This window comes from Arabidopsis thaliana (genome assembly GCF_000001735.4).
Source record: "Arabidopsis thaliana chromosome 1 sequence".
NCBI classification, from domain to species: domain Eukaryota; kingdom Viridiplantae; phylum Streptophyta; class Magnoliopsida; order Brassicales; family Brassicaceae; genus Arabidopsis; species Arabidopsis thaliana.
In genome coordinates this window covers 2,287,865-2,304,287 of record NC_003070.9, presented here as the reverse complement: position 1 = coordinate 2,304,287, position 16,423 = coordinate 2,287,865, and the positions used below count along the sequence as shown (strand labels likewise).

Sequence of the window (16,423 nt, the reverse complement as noted above, 5' to 3'; positions counted from 1 at the left end):
CAAAATCTGCTTGGTCACTTTGATCATATGGAGCAAATTTTTGCATACCTTATAGTCGAAAACACATTAATCTGTTGAAAGCCGGTTCACCACGACCGGAGAAGAGTGCGACGGTCCATAATTCAATGATATAGTGGGTGGGGGTAAAACATTTTTGTTGAATTGTGGATGCTATAATCTTTTAACATTATTAGAGTGTATATATATAATTTTAGTTATGGTTTAGTTTGGTTAGTATCTTTGGTTAAGTTTTCTTTGTATTTAAGCTTAATCATGTATCACATTTCACTTTAATGAAGATTTCACGATTATTGAAAATTGAAATGGTATTAGAGCCAATTGAAGATTTCACGATTATTGAAAAACATGTTTTTCCATGAACAAATATCGTTAAAGAAAGGAGTCTAGATTTGAAACTTTTGTTGTCCCTTTGTTAAGTACAAAAATTCAAATGTTTGATTGTTTAACTAACGCAAGAGCAAAACAAACAACTTGTCCTAATAACCATGCACATAAATGCTTCCAACCACGCAAATGCGTTTAACGTTATAATCCGACCACATAAACCAGCCAAACTTGGAACAACGGTCACTTTGACCCTCATAAATCAAGCAATTTCGACACCAAAATCTATCATTCCTCTTCACAAGTAACAATGTGTGTACTCATATATACATACTAGAAAACATGATCATCTCTGTGATTAACATGGTGACGTCAACACTAGAAATTAGATTGTGACTGACTTTTAGAGGATGAACTAACATGACAGTTTACCAATTGAAAAAAATGGTAGAAAGTACAACACAATGTTTATTTAGTGTAATTAATGGAGTGAGTTAATTTCGAGAAAGCCATAATTTTTTGAAAACATAAGTGAAAAAAACAAGTGGAATATTATTAGACCAAAGCTGTCTACTCTTGGCCCCGATTTCAAATTATTTATCGTAAGAAACACTTTACCCCCGTCCCTCTCTGCTCCTTTCTCTCCAAACACTCCCAAATGGCCCTCTTACAAAAATATATTAATGTTTTCAAAAATTTTAAAAACTCTTAGAATTGTAGACCACTGATTCATTAAATTGTTTGAGAGACAAGTCCGCTCCTTGAATTTAGACGTTTCTAGACAAATTAGAGACAATGTCTCTTATATTAACATCAACCACTATACCAATGAAAGATAATTTCCATCTTATAAAAAACGTTCAGTTTCGTCTAACCAAAAGATGTAATTTGTCATTTACAAGTAGTTTTATTCAAGGCACAGTGTTTAAGCGGAATACTTGAGTCCCCCCTCTTCTTTCAATTGGATCTTATATATTTAGCCGTAGGCATGATTCCAAAATATATATCTTGCATTTTGTGAAAATGCTTTACTCTTATTGATAAAATAGTATTCCATTGTGATTCCTCTACAAATTTCATTGTGATTCCTGTCCCACTATGTCAGTTTTATTGATAAAATTTATTGTGCTCTCTCACTCATGTGACGGTTGATTTATGTTAACAACGTCGTCCTTGTATAACACCAAAACGTAGTGTGTGCATATAATATATGCGATTACGGGTTACCCACGTCTTACGGTCTATACTGAATTATCTTGAAACATATGTAATCGAATCAAATATAAAATTTCATAGTAATATATGGTAAAGAAATATTCATACAACTCAATGGACTGAAATACAAGAAAATAATTGAGAAGGAAATTAACCTTCGAAGTTTGTTGAAAACTGCTTAACCATGATTATAACATAAAATTTAAGACTAAAACTCAAATTAATTAATGTAGTAAAAAATAATGAATTATATACACTGATCATTTTTCATATCTTTTTTGTACATGATATATGTAGATTCTTTCTTTATCTCTTAAAACTACTAGGGGACAAAAACAATTATAGAATGTTTTCAAGAAAACATGAAATATTTAGCTTTTCTGTCATGAAAACAACTTTATTTTATACAGCTAACTTCATTTGATTTTTTTTTTAACTCAGGTGTATAGAATTTTTTTTCCTAGTACTAAAGTAATTTTCTAATCATTAGTACTATTTTTGAAAAAAGTATAATAAGGTGTAAAACTTTGAGCAGGAGTTCCAATAATTAATCCTAATTACATAATAGTTGCACATTACGCAAAGCCGGGCTAGCTAAGAGTACAATTTAAACTTAAACTATTTCATTCCCTTGCCTTCACCATTTCCACTTAGTAGTTATTTTGGAAGCATTCACTATATAGTAGACATAAGCAGAGAGACACTATCCCTCTCTTTGCTTCCCTTTCTCTCTCTCTCTCCATCTCTCTAGATCACTATCTCTCCTTCTGGCTCAATCACCACAAACTCACAATCAAACTAAAAGTAAAATAAAACCAGAAACCCTCCATCTGAGTCAGAAGCTCTCATTCTCTCCCTCTCTCTTCTGCAACACAAAGATGGACGAGAAGTGGAGGCTGTCGAAAAAGGATGCATTAGCTGCGTCGTGTTCATCTTCTTCAACTTCATCTAAATCCAAGTTCTCTAGAAGCTTCTCCACAAGCGCTTCCTCCTCAAAAGCTCCTGCATTCGTACGGAGCTCATCCACCAAATGCTCAGTGCCTTCATCTTCGTCGTCTTCAATCTCAAGAAGTTCATCGAAAAAAGAGAAAGGGTCAATAACACAAAAGTACAGTAGCTTGGCCAAAGAACAGAAGGGAAGGTTTTACATCATGAGAAGGTGTGTGGCTATGCTTGTATGTTGGCATAAACATGATTCCTAGGTAGATATAGATCTCATGCATTTTTATTCTCTTTTTTTGAATGATTAGATCAGTTTGATTCTCTACTCTAAGTTGCCACAAGTTTCCATACTAGTACATTGTAAGAAGAGATTCTTTTTTGATAATATATTACTATTAATTTTGATAAGACAGAGTCATGTATACAGAGGTATAAATAATTTAAAGTGTGTCGTCTGATGAAGAAAAAAATTGAAAACATCGAACGTTTTTTAAAAAAGTGAAATTATATGCCACAATCTGGAGGGTCGATGTGTCGAGACGTACAATTATTTTGTTAGGATTAAATCGAATAGTCACTTTCATTGTCTGGCAAAAATAATGAAAACAAATTCAATAATAACTACCAATGATAAATTTATTTTGGTCAAAGATCTGAGGTTTCTTTTGTTTCCGGTCAACAGATCTGAGTGTTTTTCACATACTTATTTACTAATTTATTTGTCGTCATATGGCTTTTGCAATGTTTATGCTGTTTTTATAGCCGTGATTAGACTTGGAAACAATATCTTAATGGGGTCTAGTTAATGTCATGGATTTACAATTATGATGATGATGATGATGATAATAATCTGGTCAATAAAGTTGCATCATGCTAGTAGATTAGAAAATTCGCCTACACCACAAATATTGGAATCGTAACTTCTTTTTCCATTTCTTATTATATATGGCTAACTGAATCAGTACAACAAAACCCATTTAGAATAGAAAAATCCAACGAAAACAGAATAAATTCTTTAAAGGGTTACATAAATCTTTTCATTTTGAGAGATATGAGTTACATAAATCATATAACTTATTTTTTTTCACTCTTTGCATCTCGTGACAGTATTAGTTTTCTTACTTTATTTATTTATTTTGTCTCTTTGATAGAAGGAAGATTCCCTATTGCCTAACCTAAATATTTCCATCTATGAATCCAAAAGAAATTTATAGTAATATACTATATGTTAAAGAGAGAATTTCTATATAGTGTATAAGAATGTACGTACTTGGACACTGTTCCGTGTTACTGACATGAATGAAATTAATCTTCTATCTTTATAGCCGGGGGAAAAAGAATTCGAGATATTGAAGAATCCAATGGAAAGTTATGAACCACTCGATCTTTGTCTCTTTTTGACTCTGACGATAATGTCATGATCATAAGAATTTTGGATTGTAATCAGAAAATAAGTGATCACGTTACAAAATTATTCAAAAGCCCTTTTCAATTATTGCAAGAAAATAACAATTTATCGTACGGAGAAACTCTTAATAGGAAAAAATATACACAAAAAGGCGAAAAAAAATGAAAGAAAGAAACTCAGACTTCTCAGGTGAGAAACCAAACACAAAAGTACAAGAGAGAAAAAGTGAACAGTGTCAGAAACATTACACAGATTTGTATTACGAGCGAAAAAAAAACTGAGTTCGAAAAAAAAGAATGTGTGGCGTTAATAGAGACGTTGGATTTTGTTAGAGTGAATATTTTGGGAAATCTAACGGTGGAGACTGCGGAACCAAGTGGCTAAGTATGAACCAGCATTTTTGTGGCGACTGTTCGTTTTGATCGAGGCAAAAACTAGCCTTGCGGCAAGATCTTTTTAGACGTTAAAACAAGGAGATAAATCACTTGAGTATAAACTAGTCTTTTAGCGAATGGAATAACACAAGGTTAAAGGCTTTAGAGCCCATACGGGCCCAAAACATTATACGACTTTGTGTAATAGATCATATAGGTAAAACAGAAATTTGCTTTGAACCATACATAAAATGCAACAAACCTGCGAAACTGATACTATGAAATCTGTTAAATTTCGTAAATCCTATAGTTGTAATTTATAAATAAAAAAACGCATGTGTATGTCAATGAAAAAAATCCCGGAAGAAATCTTAAATTAAAAAAGAAAATTAATAAAGAGTTTAAAAAGCAATAATAATAAATAAACAAAATGTGGGAAAATAAAATCGCTATCGCGGAGATGATGGCACGTGTCCATTTTACGATGTGATCTGATCCAAACCTATTTATATTCTTCGCTGCTGTTCTGTCTTGACCGCTCCTCTCGATCTCTGATCTCCCTGTCTTCTGTCTACGCTTCGTCGCCGGCCGATTTCTCCCAGACTCGTCTTACCGCCTCCGGTCGAAACCCTAGGTGAGGGTAACGAGCTTGGATTGGTTTATTGTTTTTGTTCTGGGGGAAATTTATTTGGCAAATTCACCTAAAATGTTGTTTCTGATGAAATCAGATTCCCGGAGGACGAAATTCGTTTTTTCGCCGGAACTAAATTAAGGAGATTTGAGAGGCTATGGGTACAACAACGACAACAAGCGCTGTGTATATCCATGTTATCGAGGATGTCGTCAACAAAGTTCGTGAGGAGTTCATTAACAACGGAGGTCCTGGCGAGAGTGTTCTCAGCGAGCTTCAAGGAGTGAGTTTTCAATTAGAGCTGAATAAAGATTGAATTTTTATATCTTTAGTGGATTCGATGTTGTGTGTGGCTTTGGATTTGTTCCTTAGTAACTAGGGTTTTTGGGAATTCGTCATTTCATCTGCTTAAATCCATTATTTTGGGAGCTTAATTGGATCGAGTGTTTTTGTCCGAGTAGATTTGGGAGACGAAGATGATGCAAGCCGGAGTCTTGAATGGACCAATAGAGAGGTCATCGGCTCAGAAGCCAACACCTGGTGGTCCACTGACTCATGATTTGAATGTTCCTTATGAAGGTACAGAGGAGTACGAGACTCCCACTGCTGAAATGCTCTTCCCTCCTGTAAGTGAACTCACATAAGTCTCTTGAATCTTTGATTTGAGCATTAGGTGTATCAATTGGCTTCTTTTCCTCTTGAGATGTTTTTCCTCTAAATCCTTATTGTTTTTGAGCAGACACCATTGCAGACTCCCCTTCCAACGCCGCTTCCCGGTACTGCTGATAACTCATCCATGTATAACATCCCTACCGGCTCAAGTGATTATCCCACTCCTGGAACTGAGAATGGAGTCAACATTGATGTTAAAGCAAGACCTAGTCCTTATATGGTGAGCTATGCTTATCAAACTTTGAAACTGTGTAACGCAACTGCTTATTTCGGTGTTTCATAAAATTTACAGAGGCTGAAATAATTGACTTTTTACTTTCTGGTTCTTCTGATTTACATAAACTGAGATTTTTTTTTTCTTTTTCTTTATTGCAGCCACCGCCTTCTCCGTGGACAAATCCTAGACTTGATGTCAATGTTGGTAAGTACTAGTTTTACCAGTACTTTATGTCTCCGTGAAAAGAAAAATGTCTCAGTTTCTTGTTTGGGGTATAAATGTCTGGCCTGCTGCTAGCTTATGTGGATGGCCGTGATGAGCCTGAGAGAGGAAACTCTAACCAGCAGTTTACGCAGGTATTTCTTCTTAACACCTAATCAAGAATCGTGAGTTTGGCTTTTTGGTTTGGGTTTCATATGTTCTTTGCAACCCTTACGTCATTGATTTTGATTAGTGCTCTTCTCAAGTACTTCTTCATTGTACATAACTTTTAAGTCGACTATACCTGAATTAAGAAACTTATCATCTTTAATCAACATTTATCCAGGATTTATTTGTGCCATCCTCTGGGAAACGAAAACGTGATGATTCTTCTGGACATTATCAAAATGGTGGATCTATACCTCAACAGGATGGTGCAGGCGATGCTATCCCTGAGGTGTGTGTGTAGAACTCCACATTTGCATTTGCATTTGGAATAGCTCACATCAGAAAAACAAAATCATGAAAGTATTTGTAACACCTATATTCTTTCAACAATGATGTATTTAGTATCTCGTTGATACACCTGATTGGAGCACAATTTTGCAGGCAAACTTTGAGTGTGATGCATTCCGCATAACCTCTATTGGCGATAGAAAGGTACCACGAGACTTCTTCAGCTCATCATCGAAGATTCCTCAGGTTGATGGGCCAATGCCTGACCCTTATGATGAAATGCTCTCTACACCAAATGTAAGAATGCTGCTTTTCATTTAGTCAAAAGTTTCAGTAGATATATACTTCTTCGACATGCTCACAAATCAGTAGCTAGAAACTTTTCTGCCTTAGTACAACTGGATCCCTCCGCACTACCCATCAAAGATATTGCATTTGGATTTGCCATCATACATGTAACTTTTGTCTAGAGATACTATCTATTACCCTTTCACCCAAGTACGTTTGCTAGATTCAATGAATTTCATTTACTGCGTTTTAGATATATAGTTATCAAGGACCCAGTGAAGAGTTTAACGAGGCCAGAACTCCTGCTCCAAACGGTAAGGAAAGCCAAACAAAAATGTTGGATATTGTTTTAGAGTAAGTGAATGATTATTATCTGCTAAATTCCCTCTTTTTTTTGTTAGAGATCCAAACGAGCACTCCTGTTGCTGTACAAAACGATATCATTGAAGATGATGAAGAGCTGTTGAACGAAGATGATGATGATGACGAGTTGGACGACCTAGAAAGTGGCGAGGATATGAACACACAACACCTGGTTTTAGCTCAATTTGACAAGGTAATGACTCTCCTCTATTCACAGGTTCTGGATGTGTTTTTCTGCACGTGACTCTAATCATAGTAAGACATGTTTGGTGTTGTAATCAGGTGACGCGCACAAAGAGCAGGTGGAAGTGCAGTCTGAAAGACGGGATCATGCATATAAACGATAAGGACATTCTCTTCAACAAAGTAATCTGTGCCTCCCAAATAAGGTTGGAGCTATTCTGGTAACTATAAAATACTAACACAGGCCATGTATACTTTTTCAGGCAGCAGGCGAGTTTGACTTCTGATCTTAACACTAGCAATGATGCTTCTAGGAAAGTCCTTCAAATGTCCAGTGTCTTTCTTTTTACCTTATGATTTAAGACCGACCGAGAGAGACATGAGTATTCATGGGAAAGTGTACTCTGGTTGGCTTGTTGTACAAAAAGAAAAGTTTTTTCTGTCGAAGAAGGCGTATCAACTTTCACCTTGTTTCATGAACTCTTATTGTCTTTCACGCAATGGAAAATTAACTTCCCAAAAACTGGATCTTGCTTACAGTTGTATCTAGCTAATATCTTATAACAGCATCTTGAGAAAATGGGTTAACAAGAAAACTATTGAAAAACATCAAGAGACCATGGGTTAATGCTAAAACCCTCACTGTGGATGATCTACAAGCAGGAACTTGGTCTGAAACATATTTAAGAGACTCATCTGGTCACTGTGGTCGCCCTTAGCCGAATGTTGCCACTCTATTTTGTGGTCCATCGAAGGCTGAGATCCTTTCTTTTCAGTAAGACTCACCGGAAACGTAAAATCGTGCCCTTCTCTAGTGGGAGAAGCTTGCGAGTTTGGATTTACTTGCCCTTCTCTAGGAAGAGAAGAGTGCGAATTTGGAGACACAAAGAGAGGTGAAAGCAGAGGAATAGGTGCACCTGCAACCTCATCACCAGACTGCTGCAGAAAGGGATTCTCGGGAACACGACCAAGATTCAGAGCCGCGGGAGCTTGCCTCTGCAGCCTAGTCGGTAATCTCGGGGACTCGCTTTTCCCAAACATGATGACACTCTTCTCCATCACGAGATTCAGACTCAAAATTGAGCCAATGCGTATAAAAATCAAGAAAAGAGTGTTGTGAAGAGGAGAAAAAAAGGGAGAGAGGTTTGTGTGTGTTGTCGTCAATGAGGACGCAAAAGAAACGGTCATTAATTTTTTTAGTTATGATGCAACATGTGAAGGAAAATAGAAAATGGCAGTTACTTTGAAACGGTCATTACCTAAACTAAAAAAGTTGCCTCCTCTGTTTTCTTTCTTCTTGTGGTTCTACTCTCTCCACTCTGTTGGTTTCGGTTACTTGTGCCCTTTGGCCATCATACAGTTTTGGTCAAAGGTCAACGTATTATTGTTGCTTACTTGCTTTGGGCGTTTTTGTGCACATTACAACCACTTCGCCTCTTCATTGTTGAATGTAATATTTTTTTTTATTTTTATGAATGTTAATGTTGGAGGATTTAAACGCTCTCAACAAACGAAAACTATCTTAAAAGACGTTGACCTTAATTTTGGCCTTTTATCCAAAGGATCCTAAGCGCAAGTAACCGAAGCCAACAACATAATGTATAGAGTAGAGAAAGTAGAAGAACCAAAAGAAGAAAGCAACAAGCCAACAACAAAGGAGGCAACTTTTTTTTAGTTTAGTTAATGACCGTTTCAAAGTAACAGCTCTTTCCTATGTCTTCCACATGTTCCACCATAACCGAACGCTACTTTTGCGCCCTCATTGACAACACACCAAAACCTCTCTCCCTTTTAATCTCCTCTTTACATCACTCTTTCCATCTTCCTCTTTCCTTCTCTCGTTTTTGCTTTTATGCTCATTCCCTTAATCGTTGAGTCTGAATCGTGATGGAGAACAGTGTGAACATGTTTGGGAAAAGTGAGTCCCCGAGATCACCCACTAGACTGCAGAAGCAAGCACCCACGGCTCTGCATCTAGGCCTTGTTCCCGAGAACCCCTTCTTACAGCAGTCTTCTGATGTGGTTGGAACGACAGCTATTCCTCTGCTTTCACCTCTTTTTGTGTCTCCAAGTCCGCACTCTTCTCTCTCTAAAGAAGGGGACGATTCCATGTTACCGGTGGGATTAACTGAAAAGAACGGATCTCAGCCGTCAATGGACCAGAAGGAAGGGCCGCAATATTCAGCCAAGGCCGACCATAGCAACCAGATGGCTCTCATGAATATGTTTCAGACCAAGTTCGTGCTTGTAGACCATTCACAGTAAGGGTTTTAGGCTTTTAGCATTTAGGATGGTCTTACTGTCTTAGTGCTTTTCAATAGTCTTGTACAAACCCATTTCTTAAGATGCTGTAAGCCTGTAATAAGAGAGGGCTACATATAATTGTAAGTAAGATCCAGCTTTTGAAAAGTCAATTTCCATTGTGTGAACGAGAATATAAAACTCATGAAACAAGTCAAAGTTGATAAGCCTTCTTCGGCCGGAAAAATCTGTTCTTTTTGTACAACAAGCCAACCAGAGTACATATTCCCATAAATAATCATGTCTCTCACTCGGAGGTCGGTCTAAATCATAAGGTACAAAGAAAGACATCCGACATTTGAAGGACTCTGACTTTCCTAGAAGCATTACTAGTGTCAAGATCAGAAGTCGAACTCGCCTGTTGCCTGAAAAGGTAGAGAGTGTTAGTATTATCGTTACCAGAATAGCTCCAACGTTATTTGGGAGGCACAAATTACTTTGTTGAAGAGAATGTCCTTATCGTTTATATGCATGATCCCGTCTTTCAGACTGCACTTCCACCTGCTCTTTGTGCGCGTCACCTAATTACAACACCAAACATGTCTTACTGTGATTAGAGTCACGTGCAGAAAAACACAATCCAGAACCTGTATATAGAGGAGAGTCATTACCTTGTCAAATTGAGCTAAAACCAGGTGTTGTGTGTTCATATCCTCGCCACTTTCTAGGTCGTCCAACTCGTCATCATCATCATCTTCGTTCAACAGCTCTTCATCATCTTCAATGATATCGTTTGGTACAGCAACAGGAGTGCTCGTTTGGATTTCTAACAAAAAAAAAGAGGGAATTTAGCAGATGGCATGCATTTACTTGCTCTATAACACTGTCAGACATTTTTGTTTGGCTTCTCTTACCGTTTGGAGCAGGAGTTCTGGCCTCATTAAACTCTTCATTGGGTCCTTGATAACTGTATATCTGCAACCCAGTAAATGAAATTCATGGAATTACTAGCAAAAGTAATTGTTGCATGTTTGAGGGCAAATTCAATTATCCAAATGGAGCATGAAGTTTAAAACGAGAGGATTATCATTCCTTTCATCACTCATGTAATCTAAGAAGTCAAACGTGTTTATATATAGTTCAATATCTATGAGAGGTGGTGAGAAGGGATTTAGTTAGTAAGAGTTTCTAGTTACTGATTTCTAAACTCGTCGAAGAAGTATATAACCACAGAAATTCTGACTACTCAATGAAAAGCTGAAGCATTCTTACATTGGGTGTGGACAACATTTCATCATACGGGTCAGGCATTGGCCCATCAACTTGGGGAATCTTCGATGATGAGCCAATCAAATCTCGTGGGATCTTTCTATCGCCAACATAGGTTATACGGAGTGCAGCACATTCAAAGTTTGCCTGAAAAATGTACTCCCACCAGATGAATCATGAGATTTCAATAATACATCATTTTTGAAAGAAGAAAGATCTTATTACACTGAGAACAGTAGTCCACATCATACTCTAAAGACTTATATATGCGTTTTTGTTTTTATACAACATAACCAATTTTGTAATCATGCATCTACTTTTGGATGGAACTCACAAACTTATGAAGTAAAAACCAAAGAGAAGTCTTCTCCCATATTTACTCGATGCGAAATGAAGGGAGCTACGTACAATTTGTTTTACTCATGCGAGCTATTCCAATTTAATGCAAATGCAAATGTGTAGTTTTACACACACACCTCAGGGATAGCATCGCTTGCACCATCTTGTTGAGGTATAGATCCACCATTTTGATAGTGTGCAGATGAATCATCACGTTTTCGTTTCCCAGAAGATGGCACAAATAAATCCTGGACGTATTCCATTTAAAGATATTTCAGGTATAGTCGACTTAAAATATCTGCTTAATGGGGCAAGTATTTAAGATGAGCACTAATCAAACCAATCACGTAACTGTTGCAAAGAAGATTTGAACCCAAACCAAAAAGCCAAACTCACGATTCTTGGTTAGATGTTAAATAGAAGTACCTGCGTAAACTGCTGATTAGAGTTTCCTCTCTCAGGCTCATCACGGCCATCCACATAAGCTAGCAGCAGGTCAGACATTTATTATCCAAACAACAAACTGAGACATAGTGTACTGATAAAACTAGTACTTACCAACATTGACATCAAGTCTAGGATTAGTCCACGGAGAAGGCGGTGGCTGCAATAAAGTAGATAATCTCAGTTTCTGTAAACCACCGAGATAAGCAGTTTCACTACACAGCTGAATAAGCATAGCTCACCATATAAGGACTAGGTCTTGCTTTAACATCAATGTTGACTCCATTCTCAGTTCCAGGAGTGGGATAATCACTTGAGCCGGTAGGGATGTTATACATGGATGAGTTATCAGCAGTACCGGGAAGCGGCGTTGGAAGGGGAGTCTGCAATGGTGTCTGCTCAAAAACAATAAGGATTTAGAGGAAAAACATCTCAAGAGGAAAAGAAGCCAATTGATACACCTAATGCTCAAATCAAAGATTCAAGAGACTTATGTGAGTTCACTTACAGGAGGGAAGAGCATTTCAGCAGTGGGAGTCTCGTACTCCTCTGTACCTTCATAAGGAACATTCAAATCATGAGTCAGTGGACCACCAGGTGTTGGCTTCTGAGCCGATGACCTCTCTATTGGTCCATTCAAGACTCCGGCTTGCATCATCTTCGTCTCCCAAATCTACTCGGACAAAAACACTCGATCCAATTAAGCTCCCAAAATAATGGATTTAAGCAGATGAAATGACGAATTCCCAAAAACCCTAGTTACTAAGGAACAAATCCAAAGCCACACACAACATCGAATCCACTAAAGATATAAAAATTCAATCTTTATTCAGCTCTAATTGAAAACTCACTCCTTGAAGCTCGCTGAGAACACTCTCGCCAGGACCTCCGTTGTTAATGAACTCCTCACGAACTTTGTTGACGACATCCTCGATAACATGGATATACACAGCGCTTGTTGTCGTTGTTGTACCCATAGCCTCTCAAATCTCCTTAATTTAGTTCCGGCGAAAAAACGAATTTCGTCCTCCGGGAATCTGATTTCATCAGAAACAACATTTTAGGTGAATTTGCCAAATAAATTTCCCCCAGAACAAAAACAATAAACCAATCCAAACTCTTGAGGCTCACCTAGGGTTTGTGCCGGTAAGACGGAGTCTGGCCGGGATCGGCGACGAAGCGTAGACAGAACTCAGAAGACAGAGAGAAGAGGAGATCAGAGATCGATAGAAGAAGAGCGGTCAAGACAGAAAAAGCAGCGAAGAATATAAATAGGTTTGGATCAGATCGTGTCGCAACATTGACACGTGCTATCATCTCCACGATTGAGATTTTATTTCCTTTCTCTCTTTTTCAGACAAAAAAGATGCAAAAAATACAAAAGGAAAATAGATTTTAAAAAATTTAATGAATACAAAAAATTTGTTATTTACGTTTTTATATGACACCTCGTTGACTTCACCTGATCCATTCTGTTAAAAACTAAATCATCTAAAAACTTATGACAAGCAAAGAGTTTGAGAATGAAATTACAACTTTTTCTTTGGCAATCAAAAATTAATTAACTTGTGTAACAACAACAAACCAATTTACGCGTGGTTGGAAAAAAAAGCAGACCAAACAATGTAATTGCCAAAGGTTTAGAGGCGATATATGTAACTACATAAATAGAGTACTCATCCAACTTTATCATAAGACCAATGTGTTTGCCTCTTCCTTCAATCATATCATAAAGATCATTATTGCAAGTGTGCAGATTATGATCATCGTCTTGGTGTGATTAGGCTTTACGGTTGCTGAATCTGAAGGAGGATCTGGAATGGGATCAAGGTCATCAAAGTCAGATGGCGACGGGGTTGAAAGCGAAGGAAGTAGTTTAAGATCAAAGTCTTGTGGTTTTCCTTCTCTGCTAAAGCTCCATCCAAGAACATCATGATTACTCGTAATGTTTCCTGTGGATGCCGAGAATCCTACATACATTTTCTCCATGAAAATCTCAGAAAGATTCATCTGTCTTGACAAAAGAGGAAAGTTAGGCTTAGAAGTGTCAAGGGTAGCCAATGTGACATTGAGAAGCCTTTCTACTCCATTGTATTCGATCCAAGCCCGAATTGGGTCTTTGCTCGATAACTTCAAGCTTATATTCTTGCTTTGCTTGTTGGAAAAAAATGCAGCTGGTGCAGATTCAACGGAGACCAAACCGTTCACATCGATGCCTACATGGTTATCGTCGATGTCAAGAAACTCGTTGGACTTTACTGTGTCAAATTCTACCGCGAGAATTCGGTTAGTGGAGTTTCCATTGTTTGTAGTGTTGAAGAGACCGAGATACTGGCTCGGCATGGCTTGCGTGAAATCCATGGACGGCGAGATGAGGAAGGTTAGGCCATGACCTGGTGCGTCGATTGAGAAAACGAAACTTGTGGAGAAAGAAAACGAGTTTGATGAGTTAGTACTGTTTTTGAAGGCTATGGGGAAGCCATAGAAGGCTTGACCCATTTGTCTTCGTGAGCTGTTTGTTAGCTCCAAGATGCCACTAGGGAGGATCTTGGAGGATCCATACTTGAGTAGATTGGCTTCGAAAAATCCGTGGTAGAGAAATTTGGTTTCGTTTTGTTGACTTAGCACGCAAGAAACGAAGCATAATTGGGTGACTATGAATAGAGCTATTGATATGAAAGTAATTGCCATTGATGAGCAACTAAAAAGAAGAAATAAAAGTCTGTTTTGTTGATCTGTGTGAAGTTGCTTGTCTGAATTGTTCTCTCATATATAGGCTTCATGAAAAGAAAGAAAAAATCTCGACCATTTGTTAAACTTCTTTAAGACAGTCAATTCCAAAGAAATTATAATGTTGAACAGTTCAAGTATTAGTTTAGCTGATCGTGATAATAAGTCGTAGAGCTAACTTGTGGAGATGGATTTAAACTTCCTAAACTAGCATACAATAAAATAGAACCAGACAAGGTTTTTGGGAAATATACGTGCAAGTAAGAATCTATACCTATTTGGTTACATAAAAAAATCATTGATCTGAGACATGTCATCACTTAAAGTAATTAACAACAAATGTGTATAATCAACAACCGGCTAAATGTGGGTATTATTGAGATCTTTAAACTCATTATAATGCAAATGACTAGGATCACAGGCTTAGTACGTGCACCCAACAATCGAATCCAACATCACACTAGCTGACTGAAATACTATCATTGGCTAAGAAAAAAATAATATCTCACCTAACTTATTTTTAAAAAGAAATTAAAAAGACCTACTGATTCGTATTATCCACGAGTTTCAAGCCAGTGTCAAAACGAGAGGTCCATGTTTGTTCAACTATCTGTTTCGTACGTCGGATTCATTGCCAACCATTAAGCTTATCATTCTAACTGATTATACTTGTGGCTATAGTGACTAAGTGTCGTCACACACACAACACAACAATGGATATTAACAGGTGGAGTCTTCAAGGTATGACTGCTCTTGTAACCGGTGGATCAAAGGGAATTGGGTTCGTTTTCTTCCTCCCAAATGCTCTGTTTCCTAGTTTCTACTCTGTTTTTTATATATCCACTCTTTGGTGAGAATATAATATTCAAGCAAAGTTTGAAACAAAGAGATTTGAGGTTGAGCTTGACTTTAGGTATGCAATAGTGGAGGAACTTGTAGGCTTTGGTGCAAGAGTTCACATCTGTGACATAGACGAAACTCTGCTAAACGAATGCTTAAGTGGATGGCATGCAAAAGGGTTTGAAGTGAGTGGTTCAATCTGTGATGTTTCCTCTCGACCTCAGAGAGTGCAATTGATGCAGACTGTTTCTTCTCTATTTGGTGCCAAACTCAACATCCTTGTAAGGTCTTCTTCAAGCTTTCCTAGGTTCTTATGGTCTCATTTGGGTCTTGATTGGTTTTTGTAAAGCAAAAAAAAAAAGGATAAATGGGCGTTTGGGATACCTTAATAACGTCATTGGTTTGCCATTATGCAGATAAACAATGTTGGCAAGTACATATTAAAGCCAACTTTAGAAAGTACAGCTGAAGATTTCTCAAGTTTAATGGCTACCAATTTGGAATCTGCTTACTACATCTCCCAATTGGCACATCCTTTACTTAAAGCCTCGGGAAATGGGAATATCGTGTTTATTTCCTCGGTAACGGGGGTTGTCTCTGGCACATCTACCATATATGGTGTAACAAAAGGTTCATAGATCACAATTTTGATGACTAGTGATAATTGTATGTGTAACTATGTAATATACACATCTAAGCTTTATTTATATGTAGGAGCCTTGAATCAACTGGCAAGAGATTTGGCGTGTGAATGGGCCAGTGACAACATAAGGGCTAACTCTGTAGCTCCTTGGGTCACTGCAACTTCTCTTGTCCAAAAAGTAAACTAAAAATCTTTTTTTCTGTTCATAATTTTTTTTTTTTTCGTTTTTAACCTAAATCTTGGTTTGAATGTGGACTTACCAGTATCTTGAAGACGAGATATTTGCGGAAGCTATGTTCTCAAGAACCCCATTAGGACGTGCATGTGAGCCACGTGAGGTTGCGTCGCTGGTGACATTTCTCTGTCTCCCTGCAGCTTCTTATATAACAGGACAAACCATTTGTATTGATGGTGGTTTCACTGTTAATGGATTCTCCTATAAGCCATAGGGTCAAACCCTAGAAAACACTTCTACAATTAACAATTTCTATGATGTATGAACATTTGGTCAAGTTTTACTACATTATGTCAAAAATAAATGAGGTCAAGCTTATATATGAAGCAGAGATGTTAGAATGGTAGTACTTAGTAGTGAATGTGTGATTAAAATTTGAATTCCATG

The 16,423-nt window shown here is 37.4% G+C and overlaps 8 protein-coding genes and 3 long non-coding RNA genes across 15 annotated transcripts; 5 read left to right on the top strand and 6 right to left on the bottom strand.

Annotated features, from left to right (window-relative positions):
• Positions 1 to 2,166: 2,166 nt before the first annotated feature.
• AT1G07485 (uncharacterized protein) lies at positions 2,167 to 2,913 on the bottom strand. Its single transcript, NM_001084006.1, has 2 exons — positions 2,709 to 2,913; positions 2,167 to 2,623 (listed from the first exon to the last, which is right to left on the bottom strand). Exons 1-2 carry the CDS (start codon positions 2,781 to 2,783, stop codon positions 2,396 to 2,398), a joined length of 303 nt encoding a protein of 100 aa, NP_001077475.1. The 5' UTR covers positions 2,784 to 2,913; the 3' UTR covers positions 2,167 to 2,395.
• Positions 2,267 to 2,908, top strand: RTFL3 (ROTUNDIFOLIA like 3). Its single transcript, NM_100623.2, has one exon. The coding sequence runs from the start codon at positions 2,439 to 2,441 to the stop codon at positions 2,760 to 2,762; it is 324 nt and encodes a 107-aa protein (NP_172229.2). The 5' UTR covers positions 2,267 to 2,438; the 3' UTR covers positions 2,763 to 2,908.
• A 1,830-nt stretch (positions 2,914 to 4,743) lies between the features above and the next one.
• AT1G07480 (Transcription factor IIA, alpha/beta subunit) lies at positions 4,744 to 8,265 on the top strand (the record flags this gene model as incomplete). 3 transcript variants are annotated; one of them, NM_180606.3, is made up of 12 exons in its annotated part: positions 4,744 to 4,918; positions 5,013 to 5,198; positions 5,377 to 5,541; positions 5,655 to 5,807; positions 5,963 to 6,008; positions 6,102 to 6,160; positions 6,352 to 6,462; positions 6,615 to 6,758; positions 7,003 to 7,063; positions 7,151 to 7,305; positions 7,395 to 7,478; positions 7,559 to 8,265. In NM_180606.3, exons 2-12 carry the CDS (start codon positions 5,073 to 5,075, stop codon positions 7,580 to 7,582), a joined length of 1,128 nt encoding a protein of 375 aa, NP_850937.1. In that variant the 5' UTR covers positions 4,744 to 4,918; positions 5,013 to 5,072. The 3 variants fall into 3 exon arrangements, with proteins under 3 accessions (NP_850937.1, NP_172228.3, NP_001320976.1); NM_100622.4 differs by having other exon boundaries at positions 4,818 to 5,198; NM_001331702.1 differs by lacking the exon at positions 7,559 to 8,265 and having other exon boundaries at positions 4,818 to 4,918; positions 7,395 to 7,520.
• On the bottom strand, positions 6,736 to 7,026 carry AT1G04587. The gene has a single exon (NR_138743.1). It is a non-coding gene; the product is annotated as an other RNA (long non-coding RNA).
• On the bottom strand, positions 7,791 to 8,735 carry AT1G07476 (uncharacterized protein). The gene has a single exon (NM_148443.2): positions 7,791 to 8,537. The coding sequence runs from the start codon at positions 8,481 to 8,483 to the stop codon at positions 7,935 to 7,937; it is 549 nt and encodes a 182-aa protein (NP_683284.2). The 5' UTR covers positions 8,484 to 8,537; the 3' UTR covers positions 7,791 to 7,934.
• A 63-nt stretch (positions 8,736 to 8,798) lies between these two features.
• Positions 8,799 to 9,722, top strand: AT1G07473 (uncharacterized protein). Its single transcript, NM_148442.2, has one exon. It carries the CDS (start codon positions 9,183 to 9,185, stop codon positions 9,558 to 9,560), a length of 378 nt encoding a protein of 125 aa, NP_683283.1. The 5' UTR covers positions 8,799 to 9,182; the 3' UTR covers positions 9,561 to 9,722.
• AT1G04583 lies at positions 8,800 to 9,399 on the bottom strand. Its single transcript, NR_138742.1, has one exon. It is a non-coding gene; the product is annotated as an other RNA (long non-coding RNA).
• Positions 9,723 to 9,729: 7 nt separating the features above from the next.
• Positions 9,730 to 12,919, bottom strand: AT1G07470 (Transcription factor IIA, alpha/beta subunit). Of its 2 annotated transcripts, NM_100621.4 has the most exons (12): positions 12,720 to 12,831; positions 12,440 to 12,625; positions 12,097 to 12,261; positions 11,831 to 11,983; positions 11,703 to 11,748; positions 11,571 to 11,629; positions 11,282 to 11,392; positions 10,809 to 10,952; positions 10,451 to 10,511; positions 10,208 to 10,362; positions 10,034 to 10,117; positions 9,730 to 9,961 (listed from the first exon to the last, which is right to left on the bottom strand). In NM_100621.4, the coding sequence occupies exons 2-12, from the start codon at positions 12,563 to 12,565 to the stop codon at positions 9,938 to 9,940; spliced, it is 1,128 nt and encodes a 375-aa protein (NP_563790.1). In that variant the 5' UTR covers positions 12,566 to 12,625; positions 12,720 to 12,831; the 3' UTR covers positions 9,730 to 9,937. The 2 variants fall into 2 exon arrangements, with proteins under 2 accessions (NP_563790.1, NP_001320242.1); NM_001331701.1 differs by having other exon boundaries at positions 12,440 to 12,919.
• AT1G04577 lies at positions 11,037 to 11,274 on the top strand. Its single transcript, NR_138741.1, has one exon. It is a non-coding gene; the product is annotated as an other RNA (long non-coding RNA).
• A 267-nt stretch (positions 12,920 to 13,186) lies between the features above and the next one.
• Positions 13,187 to 14,329, bottom strand: AT1G07460 (Concanavalin A-like lectin family protein; the record flags this gene model as incomplete). Of its 2 annotated transcripts, none has more annotated exons than NM_100620.2 (1): positions 13,187 to 14,087. In NM_100620.2, the coding sequence occupies one exon, from the start codon at positions 14,085 to 14,087 to the stop codon at positions 13,311 to 13,313; it is 777 nt and encodes a 258-aa protein (NP_172226.1). The 2 variants fall into 2 exon arrangements, with proteins under 2 accessions (NP_172226.1, NP_001321767.1); NM_001331700.1 differs by having other exon boundaries at positions 13,311 to 14,329.
• Positions 14,330 to 14,951: 622 nt separating this feature from the next.
• On the top strand, positions 14,952 to 16,362 carry AT1G07450 (NAD(P)-binding Rossmann-fold superfamily protein). Its single transcript, NM_100619.3, has 5 exons — positions 14,952 to 15,099; positions 15,232 to 15,439; positions 15,575 to 15,788; positions 15,873 to 15,979; positions 16,065 to 16,362. Exons 1-5 carry the CDS (start codon positions 15,032 to 15,034, stop codon positions 16,248 to 16,250), a joined length of 783 nt encoding a protein of 260 aa, NP_172225.1. The 5' UTR covers positions 14,952 to 15,031; the 3' UTR covers positions 16,251 to 16,362.
• The last annotated feature ends 61 nt before the right edge of the window (positions 16,363 to 16,423 follow it).

Coding starts and splice junctions, on each gene's coding strand:
- AT1G07473 (NM_148442.2), top strand. CDS start 9,183: ATGGAGAACAGTGTGAACATGTTTGGGAAAAGTGAGTCCCCGAGATCA.
- AT1G07476 (NM_148443.2), bottom strand. CDS start 8,483: ATGACCGTTTCTTTTGCGTCCTCATTGACGACAACACACACAAACCTC.
- RTFL3 (NM_100623.2), top strand. CDS start 2,439: ATGGACGAGAAGTGGAGGCTGTCGAAAAAGGATGCATTAGCTGCGTCG.
- AT1G07485 (NM_001084006.1), bottom strand. CDS start 2,783: ATGCATGAGATCTATATCTACCTAGGAATCATGTTTATGCCAACATAC. Junction 2,624..2,708: donor GCCACACACCTTCTCATGAT/GTAAAACCTTCC, acceptor GAACTTCTTGAG/ATTGAAGACGACGAAGATGA.
- AT1G07470 (NM_001331701.1), bottom strand. CDS start 12,565: ATGGGTACAACAACGACAACAAGCGCTGTGTATATCCATGTTATCGAG. Junction 10,953..11,281: donor CAAGCGATGCTATCCCTGAG/GTGTGTGTGTAA, acceptor TACATTTTTCAG/GCAAACTTTGAATGTGCTGC. Junction 10,363..10,450: donor CAGAACTCCTGCTCCAAACG/GTAAGAGAAGCC, acceptor TTTTTTTGTTAG/AAATCCAAACGAGCACTCCT.
- AT1G07450 (NM_100619.3), top strand. CDS start 15,032: ATGGATATTAACAGGTGGAGTCTTCAAGGTATGACTGCTCTTGTAACC. Junction 15,440..15,574: donor GTGCCAAACTCAACATCCTT/GTAAGGTCTTCT, acceptor GCCATTATGCAG/ATAAACAATGTTGGCAAGTA. Junction 15,980..16,064: donor CAACTTCTCTTGTCCAAAAA/GTAAACTAAAAA, acceptor TGGACTTACCAG/TATCTTGAAGACGAGATATT.